The sequence below is a fragment of the Artemia franciscana genome, chromosome 18, assembly GCF_032884065.1.
Source record: "Artemia franciscana chromosome 18, ASM3288406v1, whole genome shotgun sequence".
Taxonomy (NCBI): Eukaryota; Metazoa; Arthropoda; class Branchiopoda; order Anostraca; family Artemiidae; genus Artemia; species Artemia franciscana.
Genome location: NC_088880.1, coordinates 17979726 through 18003913, shown reverse-complemented (window position 1 = coordinate 18003913; position 24188 = coordinate 17979726). Strand labels below are relative to the sequence as shown.

General features: G+C 35.2%; 1 protein-coding gene across 6 annotated transcripts in view; it reads right to left on the bottom strand.

The window, feature by feature from the left end:
• Positions 1 to 24188, bottom strand: part of LOC136038698 (facilitated trehalose transporter Tret1-2 homolog) — a 126170-nt gene that overhangs the window by 5563 nt on the left and 96419 nt on the right. For 5 of the 6 annotated variants that reach the window (XM_065722002.1, XM_065721999.1, XM_065722000.1 and 2 more), the window contains 2 exons: positions 22751 to 22931; positions 9692 to 9886 (listed from right to left, as the gene is read on the bottom strand). In XM_065722002.1, coding sequence (XP_065578074.1) covers positions 9692 to 9886; positions 22751 to 22931 — 376 coding nt within the window. The remainder of the gene's footprint in view (positions 1 to 9691; positions 9887 to 22750; positions 22932 to 24188) is intronic. The other variant, XM_065722003.1, reaches the window with a different exon arrangement.

Below are 24188 nucleotides of genomic sequence, written 5' to 3'. Positions count from 1 at the left end.
TATAGATATAGATCTTATATATATAGATCTTATATATATATATATATATATATATATATATATATATATATATATATATATATATATATATATATATATATATATATATATATATATTAGCTGTTGGGGTGGCGCTTTGCACCACCCCAACACCTAGTTGGTGGGGGTGCTTCACGCCCTCCCCAAGCCCCCCCCGCGCGCGTAAGTCGTTACGTGCCATTGTAGTTGTGTCCCTGTGTCCCACCTGTGAGTATAGATAAATATATATATTTGTAATTACGTAAAACTTGCGAATATACAACATTCTTTGCTGTCCCACTGTCTGTTCATACAAATAGATTGTCAGGTTTACCAACTCTTGAACATGCAACATAACAATTGTCCATGGGAAAAAAAAAATCTGTATTCAGATTTACCTCATGATTCTAATGATTGCCCTTGAGCTTTGTTGATGGTGATCGCTAATCGAACATTCCCTGTGTTCCCGTCGTCATTTATATATCCCCCTGTGCCCCCGGCGTCCTCGTTTTCATTCTAACATTGACACTTGGAAAAATCTTTACGTGCCACGCATGCTAAAGCTCCAACAATTTATAATAAACCTCAAATTTTGAGTATCTGTTTTAAGGTTTCGATTTACTTTAATCTATTGTCAAAATATATTGAAATATTTGTGCCATTTCCAGTTTTTTTTTCAGTGTTTTCTTTTTTTTAGTTTAGTAGCTTTTTAGTTTTTTTCTTTTTAGTTTTGAACCTTTTTATTTTATTTTTATTTTTTTACGTTTTTACTTTTTATGTTTTTTCTTTTTTTCTTTTTTTTTTATTTTTTAGTTTTTTTTAGGTTTTTCTTTTTAGTTTTTTTTTTATAGTCTTTTACTATTTTTCTTTTTTCAGTTTTCTTTTTCTTCTTTATTTTTCAGCGTCACTATGAAATACATATCGCCGAACCTTCGTTTTTTTAACTAAAATCTGGTAGGCATTGATGACCTTATCCAAGTCAAAATCCCAAACCCAATCATCATTGCTATCATTTTCAGTTTTGATACGTTTTGACTCTCGCTGTCCAGGTTGATCTTCATCTAACTGCGCGGTTTTGCGTTCTTTAGCCGCAAGCCTTTTGGCATTACATCTTTGAGCAGCTTCCTCGGCTGTTTCTTCTGCCATTGTAGGATTTGGTAACATTCTATGTTACCCAAATTCTATGTTACCTCTTCACGTGCCAAGCTTGCTAAAGCTCAACAATTTATAATAAACCTTACAATTTTAAGAATCTGTTTTAAGGTTTCCAAATTACTTTAATCTATTGTCAAAATATTTCGAAATATTTATGCAATTCCCAGTTTTTACAATTTAGTTTGTTTTCTTTTTCTTCTTTATTTTTCAGACGTCATATGCAAACCCTCAACACAAAAATACATACAATGTTTGCATTCATTTCGTCTGCAGGGGTTGATCTAAGTATTATACGCAATGTTTGCCTGGAATCTCCCGCAAGCATTATTAATGTGCTGCCAAAGGGTTTCAAATTCCCTCGCAAATCTTTCAAACATTGATCCAGAGCCTCGAGCGATTTTTTGTGTGCCATGGTGCACTCTTCCCAAATAATAAGTTTGCATTGCTGCAATACTTTACCCATCCCAGATGATTTGGAAATATTGCACGTGGGAGTTTCTGTAGAATGCAAATTCAGAGGCAATTTCAAAGCGGAATGAGCAGTTCTTCCACCAGACAACAACGTTGTGGCTATTCCGGACGACGCAATTGCCAACGCTATATCATTTTTTGATCGAATTGATGGCAGAATCAGTTTTATCACAAACGTTTTACCAGTACCTCCTGGCACATCCAAAAAGAAAATTTCTCCAACGTTGTTATCGACGCAATGCATTATCGTATCATATCGTATCATGTCTTTTTGTTCCGAGGTTAAGTTGGAAATTTTATTTTGTACATACGACAATAGATCACTCGAACTGTATCTTTGTTCACGATCCAATTCTACACATGTCGAAACAGAAGCGGTACGATTAGGTGAAGGCATTAAGGTGAAGGCATTCCCAAATCCTGAAAAGGTTTGTTTGCCATACATACGCACAAATCTTCTATAATAACCAAAGTGTAGCTATAAATTTCTGTCATATCTGACGTCTTTAACCGTTTTCGATGGAGTATATCTTCGGAAATTTTTTATTTATATTTTTCAAATAACTCTGTAGGAGCTGATGGAGAGCAAGTTGTCAGTATGATGCCAAACAATGCATAATTTTCACTTGGAGTTGACGTTTCGCACACGTCATTGATGCAGTATCCCAGTGTTGGTCATTCTCGAATAAATTCAGAGCTTGGCATGCACTTCGGTAAGTGTCATGTATAGTACCGTTTACAGTTCTCAAATACTCAAAGGACGTCGGACCGGGTACATTCACCAAAAGCAGGCGTAGAAAGAAGCATTCATGTTGATTGGGATGAGCGGTGTAGAGTCTTCCTATCATGGTATCTTTGAAGATGGTAGGTTGGCCGTCGACTGACTTACCCTGTTTTCGACGTTCAAATACTTTATGTTTAGTATTCCACTTGTAATACGAAGGCACTTCAGTATACAGCAGTTTTTTTGCAAAAGAATCATTTTCATAGCGAAAAGAAAGCAATCCGGTGAATTCAGGGCTCTTTGTTGCACGTTGGATTCCGAACAATAAACACGTTGACCATTCTGTAAATGTACCGCTAAGTGAAGAACAGCTGGACTACGTTCATGTATCGGAAATGAAAGAATTAGCCAAACAGCTTCATTACTGCTTTTGTATGTATCTTCCAGCCTGATATTGTACAATTTCGTTGATATCTTTGATTTCAGAATGCAAGCCAAAAACTGCCATGTCACTGCCTTTGTTGACGTATTTACATATGTATTTGATTGCCTTTACGGAGTTACAGTATTCAACGTTTATGTGTGCATTAAATGTTTTTGATAATAATGGGGAATATCGAAGCACCCACTGGATATCTACTTCGATGGTGGTACCGTTACGCTTCTCTATTATTGCTGTTTTACCGCCATCTTCAGTAGATCTTCTTCTATATTGTGGGTAACCATCATTGCCAGTAATTGTGTTGGATACTAAAAGTCGAGGATATTGCTTTGTGCACCTTCCTTTGGCCATGCATGGTGAATTTTTGTTCAGTGCACCGCAAGGTCCATGTATCATATTTTTTACCACAATATTATATAACCCCTTACCGACATTTTCATCAGGTATTTCAGCAGAAATCACATCATCAATTTCGTTAGAAGTAATTTTATTATGTAGCCAGATAAGTATATGTGCGTGTGGCAAACCTCACTTTTGCCATGGTACTGAGTACATTCAGCATCGCACTGACCCAAACACTTCAAGTTTTACTATGTAGTTTATCAGTGATTTCAACTTTTGCCGGAAGACACGGGCCGTAATGTCATGTCTATGTACCGCCGATTATCCTTGAAGTAAAAGCTGCTGTATCTCGTCCCAAGATTGATTACATGTAAATGTAATAAATAAATCTGGAAGACCATAGAGACGAACATTTGCAATAGCATCTTGAGCATATTCATGCATATGGCGGGGACTGCCAGCATATGACGAAGGTAAAATCGTTAATCTTCCAACATTTCTGGTATTACCGTCATTTACAACTGCATCTCGCAAATGAATGTATTGTTCAGAGTGGAGCTTGGTCTGATTCAGACGGATATATAGCAAATGTTCTGATTCAATTTTTGCATACATATCAACGACATATTGGTTTAACAATTGACGGTATTTTAAAATATAATTGTCTTCATCATGCCGAATCATTAGTCTATAGGAATAATAATGCATTGCACTGCATTTCTTATTCATTTCTTTGTTAGTGGCTGGATTCATCAATTTAATATTAAAGTGATAGCCGTCGGCTCCATCCCAAAGAATGATAGCGTATTGTAGGACATCGTAGCATTGATGAGTTTCAGCAATTCTTACCAACTGAGCGTTTTGCTTATGAAGAATAATATCTCGAGGTAAAAACTGATCACCGACCATAACGATTGCCACTTCATCGATAGTTCGAGCATAGTATCTACGCACATGTTGGCCAGGAGGCGTTTTGTCAGCGGAAATAAAAATTTTATGCGTATCAGTAGGCATCAAATAGATGGCTGTTTTGAACAGACGTACTAAATTATTATTTTCGTGGACACTTATAATAAAAAAGCTATATGGACAAATTGCTTTAATACCACAGTTAACTTGAGATGTTACAGCTTGGATATGATTTTTGAGTTATTAGAATTTGTTTTATGCAATACTTATATAATATTTGGTGGTGATTTGTACAAGCAAATCTTAGGGAATTCCCATGGGGGGGGGGGGAATTCCAGCCCATTTATAGCTGACTTGTTTTTAAGTCAACTAGAATATAAATATATGATAAATAAGAATAATCCAAATAATTTAAAACATGTTTTGTCAAATAATAAAAGATATTTAGATGATATTTTGGTCTTAAATTGTAAGGATTTCATTGATATTTCTAAAAATATATATCCATCAGAGCTTACTCTTGTGCCTGGTCATGGCGCTGGTCATGAAGATCATTTCTTAGATTTAAATATTAATATTTGTGATAATAATAAATTAAATTTTAAAATGTATAATAAAACAGATGATTTTGATTTTGAAGTGATTAGTTTCCCATTCCCTGAAAGTAATATACACTCAAATATCACGTATTCGGCGTTTTTCTCACAGTTACTTCGTTATGCAAGGATTTGTAGTAATTATATTGATTTTAAAAATAGATGTCAAATCTTGAGCCAAAAATTGATATCAAGAGGTTTTTCTGCAAATAAATTAACTTGGCAATTTAAAAAACTTAATTTTCATTATAACGAACTTTTAAATAAATATCAAAAGAATTATCTGGAAATACTTAAAGAACTTTTCAACTAATTTCGGAGGTTCGACAAATGATGATGCAGCGACATTTATTTTAAATTGTGTTTCTAATAGAGCGGATTTTTTGAAAAAATAGCAACATGGTAAAGATGAATTCTATAATTGTTTAGTTCATTCAATTTTTTTTGCAATGTGTTAATATTCGTGATTTGGTAAAATTTATCATATTTAGTTTACCTATTGTTCCTAAAAAGAGGGATGCATTAACAGGATAAGCTTGTTTTGGTTTTACTTGGTTGTTTTACATTTGCTGTTTTTTTTTCATAGGCATGTATTTTGGGGGTGATACCTGACACGGGGATGCCATGGATATTCTGTGGTAGCCACAACACTTGGCTGGTTAGAGAATTTAATGTGGTGAAACCCTATAGGCAAGTGTATTCTCCTGATGAGCCTTTGTGTTGGGTTGTTGCCTCTGAATTATTTGTCTTTATTATTTTTTCTATTGTTAGATAAATGACGACTTATACTTATTGACGACATGACTACCTGTCCATGGATTATTCTTTATGGTTGATTGTGTATGGCTATGCTGTTTGACCTATGTGATTGTATGGATGAGTAGGGTTAAAGCCTCATTCCAGTGCTGGTCTATAGTAATCACTAATTTAGGAAAACAGTCTTCCTTTTCTCCTTCTGTCTCTTTTTTTTATGTGTTTGTGCTGTTGCATTGGTGATTTCTCTTTTCATGATATATATATATATATATATATATATATATATATATATATATATATATATATATATATATATATATGTGTGTGTGTGTGTGTTTTTAACTACGTAAAACTTGCGAATATATAACATTCTTCGCTGTCACATTGTTTGTTCATATAAATAGATTGTCAGGCTTACCGACTCTTGAACATGCAAAATATAATGGTCTATGGGAAAATAATCCGTATTCAGATCTATACCTCATGATTCTAATGATTGCCCTTGAGCTTTGTTGATGGTGATTGCTAATCGACCATTCCCTGTGTCGCCGTCGTCATTTACATATCCCCCTGTGCCCCCCGGCGTCCCCGTTGTCTGTTGAGTGTCCCGGGCGTCATTTATATTCCTTGTGTCCCGGTGTTCCGGTCGTCATTTGTGTCCCGGTCTGTATATACATTCGTTTTTGAATTGGTCTTTTTTTTAGTTTTTAGTTTTTTACCCTTTTTTAGTTTTTTTAGCTATACCTCATGATTCTAATAATTGCCCTTGAGCTTTGTTGATGATGATTGCTAATCGATGATTCCCTGTGTCCTCGTCGTCATTTATATATCCCCCTTTGCCCTCCGGCGTCCCCGTTGTAGTTGTGTCCCTGTGTTCCGGTCGTCATGTATATTCCCTGTGTCCCGGTCGTTATTTGTATCCCGGTGTCCCGGTCTGTATATACATTCGTTTTTGAAATGGTATATGATGAAATAAATTTTTGTATTTTTCCCCTTTTTTTCTTTTTAGTTTTTTTTTGGTTCCCGGTCGTCATTTATATTCCCTGTGTCCCGGTGTCCTGGTTGTCATTTTTGTCCCGGTCTGTAATTCTATTCGAACAATCCCTGTGTCCCGGTCGTCATTTATATATCCCGCCTGTGCCCCCGGCGTCCCCGTTGTAGTTGTGTCCCTATGTCCCGGTCGTCATTTATATTCCCTGTGTCCCGGTCGTGATTTGTGTCCAGGTGTCTCAGTCTGTAATTTCTCTTTGAGGTTCCCGGTCGTCATTTACATTCCCTGTGTCCCGGTCATCATTTGTGTCCCGTTGTCCCGGTATGTGATTTCATCAGTTGACAATCATGACGTCTGTCGTCAAACAACTTCATGACGCATACAGCTCAATCCTTATAATGACGTCAGTCAACAAACATGACGTCAGTCGACAAACATAATGTCAGTCGACATACAAACATCACATCACTCGACAGACACATACAAACACACAGACAACTTATTTTATATATATACTAGCTGTTGGGGTGTTGGGGTGGCGCGAAGCGCCACCCCAACACCTAGTTGGTGGGGGCGCTTCGCGCCTATATATATATATACATATATATATATATATATATATATATATATATATATATATATATGTTTTTAACTACGTAAAACTTGCGAATATACAACATTCTTTGCTGTCCCATTGTCTGTGCATATAAATAGATTGTCAGGTTTACCGACTCTTGAACATGCAACATATAATGGTCCATGGGAAAACAATCCGTATTCAGATCTATACCTCATGATTCTAATGATTGCCCTTGAGCTTTGTTGATGGTGATTGCTAATCGACCATTCCCTGAGTCGCCATCGTCATTTATATATCCCCCTGTGCACCCCGGCGTCCCCTTTGTAGTTATGTCCCTGTGTCCCGGTCGTCATTTATATTCCCTGTGTCCCGGTCGTCATTTGTGTCCCGGTGTCCCAGTCTGTGATTTCTTTTTGAGCGTCCCGGGCGTCATTTATATTCCTTGTGTCCCGGTGTCCCGGTCGTCATTTATATCCCCCTGTGCCCCCAGCGTCCCCATTGTAGTTGTGTCCCTGTGTCCCGGTCGTCATTTATATTCCCTGTGTCCCGGTCGTCATTTGTATCCCGGTGTCCCGGTCTGTATATACATTCGTTTTTTAGTTTTGTTTTTCTCCTTTATTTTTTTCCTTTTTTCTTTTTTTTCTTTTTTAGTTTATTTAGATTTTTAGATTTTTTAGTTTTTTTATTAGTTTTTAGTTTTTTTGTAGTTTTTACCATTTTTTTAGTTTTTTTAGTTTTTTTTTTTACTTATGTCCTGGTCGTCATTTATACTCCCTGTGTCCCGGTCGTCATTTGTGTCTCGGTGCTTTGTTGATTGCTAATTTATATTATATTTATATTTATATTTTTTATATTTATTAATATTTTTTTAGTTTTCTTTTTCTCTTATTTTTCACTTTTTTTTCCTTTTTTTTAGTTTTTTCTTTTTTAGTTTTTAGTTTTTTTTTGTTTTTTACCTTTTTTTAGTTTTTTTAGTTTTTTTAGTTTTTTAGCTTTTTTAGTTTTTTTTATTAGTTTTTAGTTTTTTTTTAGTTTTTGCCTTTTTTTAGTTTTTTCAGTTTTTTTTTAGTTTTTAGTTTTTTACCTTTTTTTAGTTTTTTTTAGTTTTTTAGCTTTTTTAGTTTTTTTCTTTTTAGTTTTTTTTGTAGTTTTTACCTTTTTTAGTTTTTTTTCTTCTTTTGTATTAGTGTGAAATAATTCAGACGTCATATGCGGACAAACACGACGTCACTCGACAGACAGACAGACAGACATAACCCACAAACAACTTATTTTTATATATATTTATTCATATTTTTTTAGTTTTCTTTTTCTCTTTTATTTTTCAGTTTTTTCCTTTTTTTTAGTTTTTTTCTTTTTTAGTTTTTAGTTTTTTTTAGTTTTTTACCTTTTTTTAGTTTTTTTTAGTTTTTTTAGTTTTTTAGCTTTTTTAGTTTTTTTATTAGTTTTTATTTTTTTTGTAGTTTTTGCCTTTTTTTATTTTTTTCTGTTTTTTTTTTAGTTATTAGATTTTTACCTTTTTTTAGTTTTTTTTAGTTTTTTAGCTTTTTTAGTTTTTTTTTTCTTTTTAGTTTTTTTGTAGTTTTTACCTTTTTTAGTTTTTTTCTTCTTTTGTATTAGTGTGAAATAATTCAGACGTCATATGCGAACAAACATGACGTCACCTGATCCATCCACAGACAGACAGACAACTTATTTTTATATATATAGATATATATATATATATATCTATCTTCTATATATATATATATATATATAAATAAGTTGTCTGTGTGTGTGTCTGTCGAGTGACGTCATGTTTGTGTGTCGACTGACGTCATGTTTGTCGACTGACGTCATTATAAGGATTGAGCTGTATTAAGGTTTGACGACCGGACATAGGGACACGTCATCGTCATAACAAACATGACAACAACTAACTTCAGGACGACATGATGACATGACGTCACTCGACAGGCATAACCCACAGACTACTTATTTATATATTTATAGATCTAGCAATATAAAAATATACTGTTTGCTTGTTAACTTCTTTACTTCTGTTGTTTAAAAAATCTACTGTGGTTTTTGTTTAAGTGATTAACATATGCAATTCAAACTAAAAAAAGAATAGAAAATAAAAAACTAGAAAAAACTAAAAAAAGAAACCAGAAAAACTAAAAAAAAAAAAAAAAAATATGTACGCAGTTAAAAATTAGCACCTTGCATGCGTGTTGCTGGGGCCCGCAGTGCCACAGCAATGTGTGGCAGGGGTCAAACGTGGCATGTACTGGTCAAAATTTGTAACTTGTAGCCCCTCCCACAGGGACTTGAGGGGGGGGGGTAAGTCGCCCCCAAACATATAGTTATAAGGTTTTTCGACTACGCAGAATAAAATGGCTACGTCAGATTTTTGATCCATTCACTTTGAGAAAAAAAAACACAGTGTCTTTCAAATTAGTTTTACACCCTCTTTATCATATCCTGAAAACTTCAACTAAATAATTCAATTTTAAATTCTTGATCAACCTGCCTGAGACCCTAGGCGGACGTGCCTTTCTAAAAGCTAACATGCAAGTATTGATCCAATGTAGGTGTGTGTTTGTGTTTATTATAATCACCCCTTCTCATGGCTTCTCTCCAGTGCTGGGAGAGCTACATATTCCATTGATTTTAAGATCCTTATAAAAAAAGCGTATTTTCCATCCACTAGAGGTTACTCTTTTACCTGAATATAAAAATAGCTGCCTAACAATGAATGTGACAATCCCATCCCAGCTGAAGAAAACAAAAGGAGAGCCTTCCTTCCAGCTTTATCAATCAGGAACGTCATACCAATAGTAAAGATCACCATGATGCTACCAGTTATAACAGATGATACGGATGGACTCAGGGTACTGCCTGTTGACTCAAATATTGAAACCTAAGATAAATTAAAAGTAAAGAGTAACATCAAAACTAAAAACGAACAGGATTTAGTCTCTATGAGCGCAACAATATAATTAATGGGTAATTCCAAGAATGACATTTAATGATTCACTTTAAAAGGGCCTTGAACTGAAAATTTTATTGTTTGAAACAAAAAATATTAATAATGTATTAATCATCCATTCTTGAGGTATTGTTAAAAATATTTTCAATATTAGAATGAACTTTTAACGGTCTCGCTTGAAATCGCCCTTATCTGAAATTGAGAAATTTCATATTTTTAGATAGTAGCATTGGGAAACTAATACATGTTGAAGTTCATTTCATAATTTGCAACTTTCATTTTTAAAATTGCAGAAATGTTTGTATCCGCAACTTTAGCTGCAGCTTTTGGTGAGCAACTTTAAAATTAACAAATTTTCAAATTAAACAATAGAATCAGCATAAATACTATATTTTTGCTCTTGTAAAATATGTTCAAAAAGAACTTTAATTTTAGCTCTGGTTCCTTTTGACAAGAGTTGCTTGTTACGTGGAGTTTCTTACCGCGAACTGTCTAATCTAAGGCTTTTTCTTGACTAACCCCATAGGAAGGAGACTTCCACATCCTTCTTAAGCACCAGTTTTTAACATTCAAGCTTAATGTTAATGCAATAATGCGTGGAAAGTGACTCTAGAATCCTCTCTGAGGATGAGTCGTCTCTCAAAGACTCATCTTAGAGTAAGAGATGAGTATACTCATCCGTTAGACATCTCCAAATATTTGTTAAGGGGAGGGGAGTTTTGCTTGTTTCCCCAGGAAATAAGAAGACAGCAAAAATTTTTATAAAAAAGAAAATAACTATACTCATATCTAAATCTCGGTTCAACAAATCTCAATGAAGGGCTTGCTTCCTCCTAAAAATTGTGTACTTCCCTCCCTAAAACCTTCTTTTATGTTTGTATAAAGGGTCACGGAGAGCTGGAAAGATTAGGCATTAAACTTTACTTTCTAAGGCGTCGAAAAACTTCCTCTTTCCACCTATGTCAATATCCACTGCCCCCCACTCCATAATTCCTAATGCATAAAAATAATAATATAATAATTTATTCATCACCCACTTCACAAAACAGAGGTTAAATGGAGTATATACAAAAGAAAACAGCAAAAAAAAAAACAAGAAACAAGTTTAATCACATACAGAAAAAAGACGGATAAGGTGATGAAAACATCCTAGCCTATACAGTCCTTCAATAGCTAGCTTGACAGATAATTTTTCAAAAACACCAGTAATATCTGTCGCACAATACTTTTTAACCTATGATATATATAATATACTAGCTGTTGGGGTGGCGCTTCGCTCCACCCCAACACCTAGTTGGTGGGGCGCTTCGCGCCCCCCCAAGCCCCCCCCGCGTGCGTAAGTCGTTACGCGCCATATTAGTTACGCGCCATTGTAGTTGTGTCCCTGTGTCCCACCTGTGAATATAGATAGATTTATATATGTGTTTCAAACTACGTAAAAATTGCGAATATACAACATTTTTGGCTTTCCCACTACTGGAAGCTTTCCGTTTCCAATTGCCAGCAATTGATCTGAAAATGTTTGACCAGAATCATCGTTTTGCAATCGGACACGCATATTTGTAGTTAATTTTAATATTTTTACGTGTGCCCATAAATTAGAATTTTTCAGGCAAGCATTCATTTCGTCTGCAGGAGTTAAACTACGTAAAAATTGCGAATATACAACATTCTTGGCTTTCCCATTGTCTGTGCATATACAAAGCCGTATGCACTAATAATGACGTCATATGCAAACGCTCTTTTTACAAACAAACAAACATGCATACACACAACTCGTTTTTATATAGATAGATAGATAGATGGATACAATACAAATTAAGTGCGTAAAACTTGCGAATATACAACATTCTTCGCTGTCCAATTGTCGCTGCATATAAATAGATTGTCAGGTTTACCGACCCTCGAACATGCAACGTACAATTGTCCATGGGAAAAACAATCAGTATTAAGATCTATACCACATTTTTCTAATGATTGACCTTGAGCTTTGTTAATGGTGATTGCAATTGCTAATCGAATTGGGAATTGCAATCTTTTAAATTGAAAAGGCAGATCCGTTGGAATCATGGGAATGCGAGGAATAAGAACAGCCTTACCCTCAAAATGCCCTGTCAAGATTGTCGCCTTTATTAGGCTTTCCATTGTTTTTTTTACGGCAAGTCGCGTGCCATTGCAAAGCTTTGGTGGGTCGCCTATTTTTAGTTGTAGCACGTGTGGTGGAAACCCTGAAAGATATATGGAATTTAAAAATTCAGATGGATAATTAACCGCTTCATTTGGTTCCAAAACTGTGTCGACTGACTTGCAAAGGACTGCCTGGTCTCGAATCTTGGTCAAAACAATATTGTTGATTTCGTGGACGTCTATATTTTTGGGTGCGAGAATCGCTCTTTCACTTAGCCATTTATTATTTTTATAATTTTTTAGAATATTCGGAAATACTTTTTCAATCAATTCATTTTTGGACGTCACTAAATTACAGAAATCAGCAGGTAGTTGTATACATCCTGAAATTGAGTCTATCGTATCATAAATGTCTTTTTGTTCCGACGTTAACTTGTAAATGTTATTTTGTACATACGACAATAGATCACTCGTACTGTAACTTTGTTCACGATCCAATTCTACACATGTCGAAACAGCAGCGATACGGTTAGGTGAAGGCATTCCCAAATCCTGAAGAGGTTTGTTTGCCATACGTACGCACAAATCTTCTATAATAACTAAAGTGTCGTTATAAATTTCTGATGTAAAATCAAAAGTCATTTCTGATGTCTCTAACTGTTTTCGATGGAGTATATCTTCGGACATTTTCGACTTATATTTTTCCCATAACTCTGTAGGAGCTGATGGAGAGCAAGTGTACGAATTTGACTTGGGGTTGACGTTTCGCACGCGTCATTGATGCAGTTATCCCAGTGTTGGTCATTCTCCAATAAATTCAGAGCTTGGCATGCACTACGGTAAGTGTCATGTATAGTACTGTTTACAGTTCTCAAATACTCAAAGGATGTCGGACCGGGTACATTCACCAAAAGCAGGCGTAGAAAGAAGCATTCATGTTGATTGGGGTGAACGGTGTAGAGTCTTCCTATCGTGGTATCTTTGAAGATGGTAGGTTGGCCGTAAACCCACTGGTTATCTACTTCGATGGTGGTACCGTTGCCATTGTAGGTTCTTTAGTCATTTTACAATTAGAAATTTCTCTTTCAACGGTCTTCTTACAATTAAAAATTTGTCTTTGAACGATATTCTTAAATACCTGTGTCCTGGTCGTCATTTATATTCCCTGTGTCCCGGTCGTCATTTGTGTCCCGGTATCCCAGTCTGTAATTTCTCTTTTTTCTTTTTTCAGTTTTCTTTTTCTTCTTTATTTTTCAGCTTCACTATGAAATACATATCGCCGAACCTTTGTTTTTTTAACTAAAATCTGGTAGTCATTGATGACCTTATCCAAGTCAAAATCCCAAACCCAATCATCATCGCTATCATTTTCAGTTTTAATATGTTTTGACTCTCGCTGTCCAGGTGGATCTTCATCTAACTGCGCGGTTTTGCGTTCTTTAGCCTCAAGCCTGTTTCCTTGCTGTTCTTTTGATTCCTCGGCACGCTTTCTTTTCTGACTTTCTCTATCAGCAGCAAGTTTTTTGGCATAGACTCTTTGAGCATCTTCATCAGTCATTGTAAACTTAAACATTAATAGAATTCTACGCGAACATATGTCTTATATAACTTGAATGACGTCACCTTCAAAGCAAAAATGATGGCAACTAATTTCATGACGTCAGCCGAAACATGACGTCACCTGATCCACGATCCACAGATCCACAGACAACTTATTTTTATATATATAGATAATACATAGATAGATATAACACATATATCTAAAAATAATTTTATCAAGCATAAATTGAAAAACTAAACTATTTAAATGAACCTTTAAATAAATGTCTATATTAACTGTTTATTTAATACAGACTAAATGCACCTTTAGCAACAATGGCTCTGCCACTTGGTGCTACCACCTTTTAAACTGGAAATAACATTCGACAGTTTTCTGATAATTAAAATTGATTAATTATATCAATAGTCCTGTCTGGTAGCCATTTGACCTTACATTGACAAAAATTGTCGTGCGGATCACAAAATAAAAGAAAATAACAGAAAAACAACAAATAAGAAAAAAACTTTTCTTAGTTAAGATGGCACTAGAATTGTTTGGTTGAATAAGCTTTCTTTCATTGTTATAGGAGGATTGGGAAAGAAAACAAATAAACACAAAATCTGATTTTTCTTTGTTAGATTTTTTGACAATCGTGGGCAAATCTATAAATATGGAAGTCAAATCTAGGAAATAGTGTTAACTGGAATAAATTTGAAAATCTACATTTTCAGAAAGCGCTGGTTGTCGATATAATTGTTCATAGTAAACATGTTTTAAACTCACATCAATATTTTTTGCATTGAAAAAAATTTAGAGATGAAGTGACTGAGGGACGAGATACTTATTGTGGTAAATATGCCATTTCTAGGGAAAGAAATCGTTTTCCAACCTAACAATTTTTACTCTTTGTTTCTTTTTCTTCTTCGTCAATAGTGAGGTTTTCCACTTCTGACCTGAGTACAAACTGATGACTGATGCAGTGTTTCTCGGCCTTTTTAAACCTCTTCTGCTTTGTTGTGATTTTAATTGCTCGCTGAGGAATTACGCGCCAAACCTGAGATTTTGTAAAAATGTTCTTTTTTTAAATCCTTCCCAGAGCCTCAATCGTGTTCTGTAGAGAACGCAAAATCTGCGACGATCGCAATAATATATTTCTTAGCCAGGAGTGGTGCAGAGCAAATATCTTTGCTGAGAACTGCCCAGGCCGTAGCCCGGCATTGACGAACAACCCCTTTAATAGTCTATTCCATGACCAATTGTCGTGGTCTAAGAGTAGCAACATAATAATCCATACCAGGACAAACAAAAGTACTTTTTCTCTTTGCCTTCGGTCTAAAATGACATGTAGTCACGGCCAAACCTTTTTGTATTGCTAAAAGATCGCCCGATTCGCTTCTTAATGTTAACTGAAAGAGCTCTAAATACGAAATGTTTAGTGGAATATATAAGAGGCGCTTTATATCCTATTGGTGAATGTATTCATTAGGGGTTCCTCGCTCTAGAACACGCAGGAGGGGTACATTGGTATTACCAACGCTTGATGTCTCAACGAAGGATGCATAAAGGAATATACAATTGTTCAATGAGAAGCCGGGTGGCTAGTCAACAAAAATAACACGTTTCATCCTGCTGAGGGTACCAGCACTTTTACACTTAAACCGCTTAAAACCAAGAACATCTCTCAGATTATTGCTACAATGAACAATTTTATTCTCGATGGGAGAGGTAATATAAACCCTACAATGTTCGATTGAATAGTTAAAGTAAACTATATCATTCTTACGAGCAGAGATTTTTATATTGAAAGCATGACAGAAATCAGTCATACTACCATATTCTTTGTATTTTAGTGTGAGATGCGGGTATACATCAGAGTTAATTGATTTTTTTCACTCCACCTGCTCACCATATACTGGCCAATCGCTTATTCTAACTTTTATATCACCACTTGGTGTGCTAGTATTTTTCAAAAATTATTTAAAAACATCTTATAATATTTGACAATAAAAACATCTTATAATATTCAACCATATTGCTTAATCGAACTAGGATATATTTATTCCCATAATAATTTATGGGAATAAATCCCATAATTTATTCCCCTTCCCTTTTGGGGAATTTTGATGAATTTAAAAATGTATGCAAGTGACTATCAAATGATTCAAGTCTTTTATGTTTAGCAATCAAATCTGATACCAAATCAATTATATTGTTGGTCTTGCTATGGATTATAACTTCATTGTTTTTGTCGTTAATTTGTACATGCTCGTTTTCAGTTATATAGGTCAAGAGACTTTTACATTGCTCACGATACAACTGAGTTATTAGGTCTAAAAATTTGATAAGGCTTTCGATAAATCTTCTTCTTGTTTTAGCGTTGGTGGTGATGGTGTTGAACTTTCAGAATTTTGAGGTTGATTACTTTTAGCGGTTTTTCACAGTAAGATTTATGCCTATCAACACATCGAAGGACATTTTGAAGCAAAATTATTTTTCATTGTCGGCAATTGTGTTATTGTTAATATATTTATCAAGATAATCTTCAAAGGGCTCCCTCAGTGAAAGGGCAAGTTCTATTGGCTTCGATCTGTAAGGTTTAGCCTTAGAGTGGTAAGACATGTAAGAGACTTCTAAAGAATAATCTGCTCTTAGGCTACAATCATCTTCAGCGATGAGGGGTTTGAAGCTTTTGCTAGTTGTAATGAGTGGTTTGTAACTTTTAAGAGTTGGTGCACCTAGTGTTTATTTTAAGATCCTTACAGATTAACAAACCTGAGCGTTTATCTAAGCGAGGAAACAAAACCCAAGTGTTGCTCTCGCGACAGTTTTCTCGGCGAAGCCGAACAAAGGTTTACGCAACACCTCATGTTGCCCATGCAACGTAAATGCAGTATCAAAATTGTCTTGTCCCAGTATGAATTTTATGTCTGATGCATTAGTCAATAGTCATAGGACTCTTGCCACACACTACATCATTAATAGATATTTTTCCGATTTTGTCACTATTTTGCATAATTTTCGTTAAAAGTTTTATTTTGCCAGACATTGATGGACCTCGTAGAAATGATCTGAATGAAATTTTAAATTAATAGATATTACACTTCTCGCTGTCAAAATACAACTAACCGAATCTAACCTCAGTCTGTTGAATAAATACTTAGGTTCAAAAATCCGAAAATAAAATATATGTTTTGTTTAATATAAATAAATGCCAAACATATTTACAAAAACAGTAATCAACAGTATGAAATGGACAATAAAATTTTTTACATAGGTAATGGAGTAAAACACTTATGCCCATCCACGAGCGGGGAATTCGGAAGGCGCGATGGCTGGTGCGATAGCCAGAAGGTGTGGAATCCACTGCAGCAGGTGAGGACAGGCTGTGGAGCCGAGATGATGATTGTGTAAAAGCAATAGTAGCCTCTGATATTAAGCACTTTTTAAAATATAAAATTCAGCCTTAAGCAAAACATATAAGAAACACTATACAAAATTCAATGCTGAGCTGGAGACTGCTCGGATGGAGACTGAGAAAAAAAATATCAGATCTGAAAAAAGGAATCTCCGCCCACCAACTATTGAAATTTCTCCAGACTGAGATGCAATCTTTATTCTAAACATACATCTCGATCTGAAGTAGGGTAACGGCCGTTTTCTTCACACCTTCCACAATCACACTGACTTTGTCTGATATGGATGATTTGGCATTTTTCCAACTCTAACTGTATAGTTTTTAAATTTAAAAGAGCCAATGGTCATGATATTTGCTCTGGGAACAAAATTATTCTCTACACAATTTCTATAAGCACTCATGTAGAAATTTTCCTGTACATATTGTTTAGGTACCTGCTTGCAGACTTTTTTGATGTCCTCATTGTGCGTTTGCACTCAGTACACATTCGGATCTGCAAGCACACCGTCAGATATGAAGCTGCTCCCCGTCTGAGATTAAAAAAAAAGTAAGTTATATGGGGTCTGGTGTTTCACTATCTCCAGGTATATGGACTCGTTTCAGTTTGTATAGTCCATTCAAAAACTAATGTGTGTTACATTTTCCAAATCGTCTAATATATTTTATGTTTTAACTTTTAACTATAATGAATCTGTATCCCCATAGCAAGCTTGATCTTATCCCTCCTCCAGCCAATGGAGCTTATACACATTGTAATACAATTCCAACATGAGTTTCTTGGAAATTTCTAAATTACACTGCAAGCGGCAATATTTTTATTTAAAACTAAACTTCTTTTTTTTTCATTTAAAAGGACCACATTGGAGTTTATGATCATGAACAATGCGGATCGGCAAAGATTTGGACATATTCTTTTTGGTCCGTAACAACGTCATAAGAACTCCTATGGCACACACTGTCGTACATTTTACCGAAGGCTGAATTTACAATAAGTTTAACGATCTTTTTTCAATCTTTTCTTTTTTGCCTCAGATCGTTTACTGACAAAGATATCAATAAACGTCTATATGGCTTCTGATCAAATTGGAAAACCTTATGAATCTTTGTGACCATGAAACCCTTGGCCAGCATCCACAGCAAAAGAACGTGGGTACATCAATATTCCGTTAAAACACCCTTTCGGTTCGTTCTCCTCAACAGTGGCATTATCGGATAAGCTCGATGCACAGGAATTGTGATGTCATTTATAATTCTCACACTGCAAACAGTAGTGGAGACATTGCCTATGGAGTTAATAGCCAGAAAAATTGCATGAGACTTTTCATCGTTGCGTAGTCTAGTCGGATCGGGATCCAGGATAAGATTACCAAGTAAAACATACCTTCCCCGCACAGGCCTCTATAGAAATGAGTGCTGATCCACATTGGTAATCAGACCTATTTCTTATTTACTGATTTTAAGGATTAAATCATCACCCATTGAGGAGTTAGAAAATGACACCCCAAATCCAACCCAAATTTCTCATAGATTCTATCTGTGTTTTTACAGACAATACCCAACAACGTCAACACATCAATTGTCAGGTACCTTTTAAAATAATCGTCTCCATTTTTACACCCTCCCTTGGCCCAAAATTTTTAAGCAAGTTCATATTCGGCAGTAGTGCATTCACACTCGCGAAGTGAATCGTACAACACTCTGATGGGCGAAAATTTTCCCTCACTTAACCTCGAGGCAGAGTTACAGCCCTTGTAGGGTTATATGTCCTTACTCGTAATCGATTACAAATTTCATCATCTGGAAAGCGCTTTTTAATTAGGGGGGAAGTATTAAAATCATCACTTTTCTGTACTTGAACTAATTGACTTAAGGATCTTTGGAAAAAATTATATGAATATAAAAAACAGATTGTATTCAAGTACGTATTACCATTTTCAACTGTCTTCAACTTAAATTCTAAGAGCAACAACTTACCAGAAGATTTTAATATGATGTTATATGAAAAAGACCCATTTAACCACGTACCATTTACAACTTCACCTTTCTTCAAACGTGCCAAAGCTGGTAATATTAACTTCAAATCATAGTGGGAATTGTGCGCGTAAACTGGTAGAAAACTTTGTGAATTTGCAGTTAAATTGCAAGATCTGTGTGCCAGTCCACGAAAGTTACTCCCCCTCCCAATGAAGTGGGACTACTCAAAAGATCATGGTCGGAGACTGACATTTTCAAATTTCAAATTTCCCTTACAACCTCAACATTTCTAAAAAAATTTTATTATTAACTTACTCTCTGGTGATAGACTCATTAAATACCTGACGCTGCGGAGCCGTGAAACTGACTTAATAGCAGTTTTGATAAGTGCAACTATAGCTGCACATAAACAATCTTCCTCACCCAGTTTGTGTGCTTTAACACGATTCAAGTTTGATGGATCATGTACATCCAAAAGTTTAGCTTCAATGTCTAAAGCTACCTATTCGCTCAGCCAGAATGAATTTTCCAAGCTCCTGAGACGTATGATGGTATTGACTCCCAAAACCGTCTCAATGGATTGGTATACATGACCCTTACAGTGCTTCAAGTGGTGTTTTAAGTTAAATTTGGTACGGATTGTGTCACCGACTCCATGGACGCAGCCCTCACTTACTATATTTCCCCCTTATTATTTTTACCTTGTGCCTTTTGATAGCCTTTGTCGCATTGTAAAACTGTAACATGATCTTTAATTGCTCGTTAGCCCTCTAAAAATTTTCTATATCCTTAAATATTACAAGATATTGCTCCTTTAAACAGGTAAAATCTACTCCAGGAAACTCGTCCCCTCCCACCCCCATTAACTGCCAAACTGTCTAAATTTGTCTTAATAGCATCATTTTTCTGGGTTTTATGTCCCACTACAAGGACTGTGTACTCGAAGCACACTAGGCCTGTGTGGAAACGAAAGTGCTGTATAACTCGACACCCATTCAAATCTGAATTATATTTTATGAAGTCATTCCTGTCGCCTCTTAAAATAAATTAGTTTTTAATTTTTTACATTTAAATCTAAACCTTCTATAAATAAAACTATTGAATTATTTCCCATCTCATTATAATTTTCTGGCCTATTGAAAATACTTCACCCAATTTGAAAAACACAGATTCAAAATTATGCGAGTCCAGATGCAGTGTCTGTATTTCCGTTTGCAGTTAATGCGAGCACATCCCACCGGACTTTTCCTTAAAAATATTTTTTGAGCAATGGATGCTTTTATGCTGTCCCTACCTCCCCACCTGAATCTCTTATTCAAGAAGAGCTAGAATCTTGGCCACATGTGGGTGCACTGTTTCAACTGGATGCTTAAGGATATTACTGCTTGAAAGAATATTGAGTGGGTCTCCAAAATAAGCCCTAAAAAGTGAACATTACGCAAGACCGTTCAGCTGGGTAAACCTCAGGTAAAACAGGGGATGAACATGCACCACTTTTTCCTACTTCTCCCTCATCATGCTCACTGTAACTGTTGTGTGGAGAAATGGCTGAACGAGGGAGATCCTCCAGCCTTGATAGCAAGCCTTCAAGCATGTTAGGGGAAAAACGGCCCACTATTAACTTTTGCTTTTGTTTTTAGAAAAAACGAGAAATTACCTTTTCAGCTATCAACATTGAAAATAGAGGCCAAATGTGTAAAGCATAAAAAGCCGTGTAAATATTGGACTATGATGAATTTGAACTAGGTCCCTATTTGAGGCCCCGGAGGGTTTTTACATGCATCCTTAGTTTCTTAATCAAAGAAAAAACTATCATGTAAGGTTTTGTCTACATCTTGATTGGTGGGCCCTGAAGGTTTTCCTCACCTGGCTCTCGTAGGTTTTTTAAACAATCAATGAAGAAAACATTTGCATAAGTAAACAATCAATTCCTGTTACGTGATATACATTTGTACTATAATATATTACATAGCAAAAAGGTGTACTATAGTGTTGCGCAAGACCCAGGTGCGTGTAATACCATGTTAGGGGGCTTGCATCACCAATAGTATAACCCTGTCTTTACGCTAGGACATACTATGGCGTTATTACTCAAGTATTTCATTGCAAACCAGTCAATCAAAACCAATGTTAAATATTGAGAAGTCTGGCCTAAAAAAAGGAAAATTAGAGCCTATTTATCTAACAGGAAGCTTATTTTAGAAATGATAGAAGTTATAGTCTACTTACCTAAGGGGATGTTAGGGCTAGAAAGGAAAAAGTTCTTACTCCCAGTCTGTAAATTCGATCCCAAAAGAATACGATAAAATGTACTGAAGATTTAATTTACATCTCTGGTAGGTACAACCAATGGGGTATGATGTCACCAAAACCTTTTTACTGATGACGTCAAATCGACCAAAAAGTATCCCATTGATATCAATGTTGTCGGAGCCCCAAACCCCATTAAGGAGAATTGCAAACCCCTACCCTTAACAACGAAAGAAATGACTATCTTTTTGCAAACAGTGCTCGAAAACATTGGAAAAGGGCTTGTTGAACGGAAACCATGACATATAATTTTATTTTGTAAGTAATAAAATAGATAAGGCCAGAGCGAATTGCCCATTTTCTTCTATATTCTGGCAAAACATTGTTATTTTTTGCCAAATAGGCGAAAGACTGCATTACCCAACATGTTGGGTAATGCAGTCTCTTAAATGGACAATCAATTCTGTACGTTCTAAGACTCAACTGGAATTTTACAGCTCCTTATATTGAAAATCAAGGAAAATCATGTTTCAACATGGGTACTTAAACCACTATGTCATCTTTTTTCCTTTTTTGTTTCCTAGAAATGGTTGCACTGAATGAGATGACATAAGTAGTCATGAGAGCTTGATTGAATGGAAACTAAAAGTTCTAGTGCCTTTACTAAACTACAAACTAGATTATGGCAGTAAAAAAAAAAAAAACTTTAACCAAATTGTGCGAAAAACAAAAGAGTAAAATTCTAACGATATCTATTCGATCAAAAAAATTTGAAGGCTGTAAGTGAAATCCCCTCCTTGCCTCCCCTCCTTACAATGAAAAAGCTTCTACTACGGTCACTCCCCTAGTATTTGCGTATAACGGCACATGATTTTTCTGAAGTATCTTCTTCAACAGCTTTCCTTGGTAAAAGCACTGAGCGTTGGTAAACTTAGATGAACTTCGTACATTTTTAAAAATAATACATTTTTAGTTCTAAGTTCCATAGATTTATCATACAAGTGACTCTTGGTGGAAAGGGGAAGTGGTGTTGGATGGCAAAAATCCATGGAGATCTTCACGCTGTTGAGAGTACATCTCTTTCACCCATACATAAAAAAAGTTTTTCTTGCGGAAGTAAAGAATGAAGCAATAGCTTAAAACGAACTAAAGTTTTGGCTTCACAGTTTATGCAACATATATCTTTAAAACTAGCTAAAGTAAATTGTTCAAGATACTTCCTTAAGTTTATTGAATTTTTAAATACTAGCACTGAACTGAAAACACAACACCTCCACCAAAAAAGAGGGTGTTATCTTTGGAGCTGAAAATCCACAAATATCCTAAGGAAAATAAAAGACTAATTTGCATGGATGTATAGTCTTTAATTGGCAATGACATTGATAACTTTCAGTATGCAAATTAGATTGTCTAAGAAATCAAGCATGCTCAGTTCTCAGTAAAGTAATAGTGTTACATAGTAGTATTTTCTAACAGTGCTAGTACTCACAGTATTGAAAACTACAGCCAAGTTACCGGAGAACTGTTGGGCGATCATTAGCATCGATGATAATGCGAGAGGCTTCCAAAATTTAGGGTCACTTGCATTACGTAGTGTGATCTCGGGCATTTTTTTGATCCTCTCTGAGCTCTCCTTTTTGATTTTAAATTCTCCGCTTACGTCTGTATTTCTGTAAATGAAAATATTTCGTTTCAATTGATTTTGTTTAATTGTTTAATTGAAGATGTTTGAAGTTTGTTAATTGTTATAATTGTATAGTTAATGAATTATTGAAACCATTTTAAAATTTTCTGATTTTTTAAACTTAATGTGAATACTGAACTGGTTTTATTTTTTATGATTGAATAAAATTAATTTTGCGTTATTTTGAGTTTGAGAGATTTTAAGTATGACAGCTTTCATTTGCTGCAGCAGTCAAGCTGCGCTAATAATATCGGCAAATGTATCCTCTGAAAACCATGACCTGCTTCAAAAGTATTTTTTCCTGGCTTCAATTTCGCTCTAAACCTCTAGTCACATGAAGGTGTACTAAAAGATTTATAAATAGCGGAATAATTACAGCTTAATGAACAGAGGTAGTCTAACAATTATAATAGAAACTAAAGGTACTTTTTTCAAAAGAGGGAGATTCGATGGGATTTTTGAAGGTACATAATATCGAACGAATTTTCCCGTCTGTTCAAACACAAATCATGACCCTGAGTTTCAGTTAAAGTGAATCTATCTTGAAGACAAAGTGGCACAATTCTTCTTTCTTGCAGTGATATAACTCTACTTACTTACTGACTTTTTTCTACAATAGCTAAAAATTAGCCTTGATCTTTCAAAGGCTAAGCCTTATCTAAATAGTGAATTACCCTATATTTGTTCACTTGCTTAGTATTACAAAAGAAGATAAAGATTGGATGAAAGACTGGAGAGTAGATTTCCAAAGTCTCAAGGTCATCTTGTCAATTAATAATACTAATTTCTACGAGGAACTATGTGCATGATGACAGAAGGATGTAGGTGGCATGCAAATGTGTTAGTGATGTCTAAGAAGTTTAATCGCTTAAAATAATAATACTAAATTATCGGTAAAGACAGAAACAAGAAACATAGCGTTACCCTCAGAAGAATGTAATTAAAAGTAGCAACAATACAAACTAATATTGCGGAGGGTAACACAAGGAGGACTAAATATTCTGCAATCTTCACCATTCTATTATCTTCTGGTGGATTAACACTGTGAAAGGTCTCTCGTGGTAGTAGCAGTGACAATGAAAACCCTTTCTCCACGGGCAATTACTTTATTACAACATTGCCCTTTATAATAGTGTTTTATTTTCTTATTACCAACCAAAGAGCGAAGCTCATCTTATAATAAGTTAAATTGAGAAATAGATATTGGGAATGAAGCTTTTGTAATATAAGAAAGTTTGTAGAA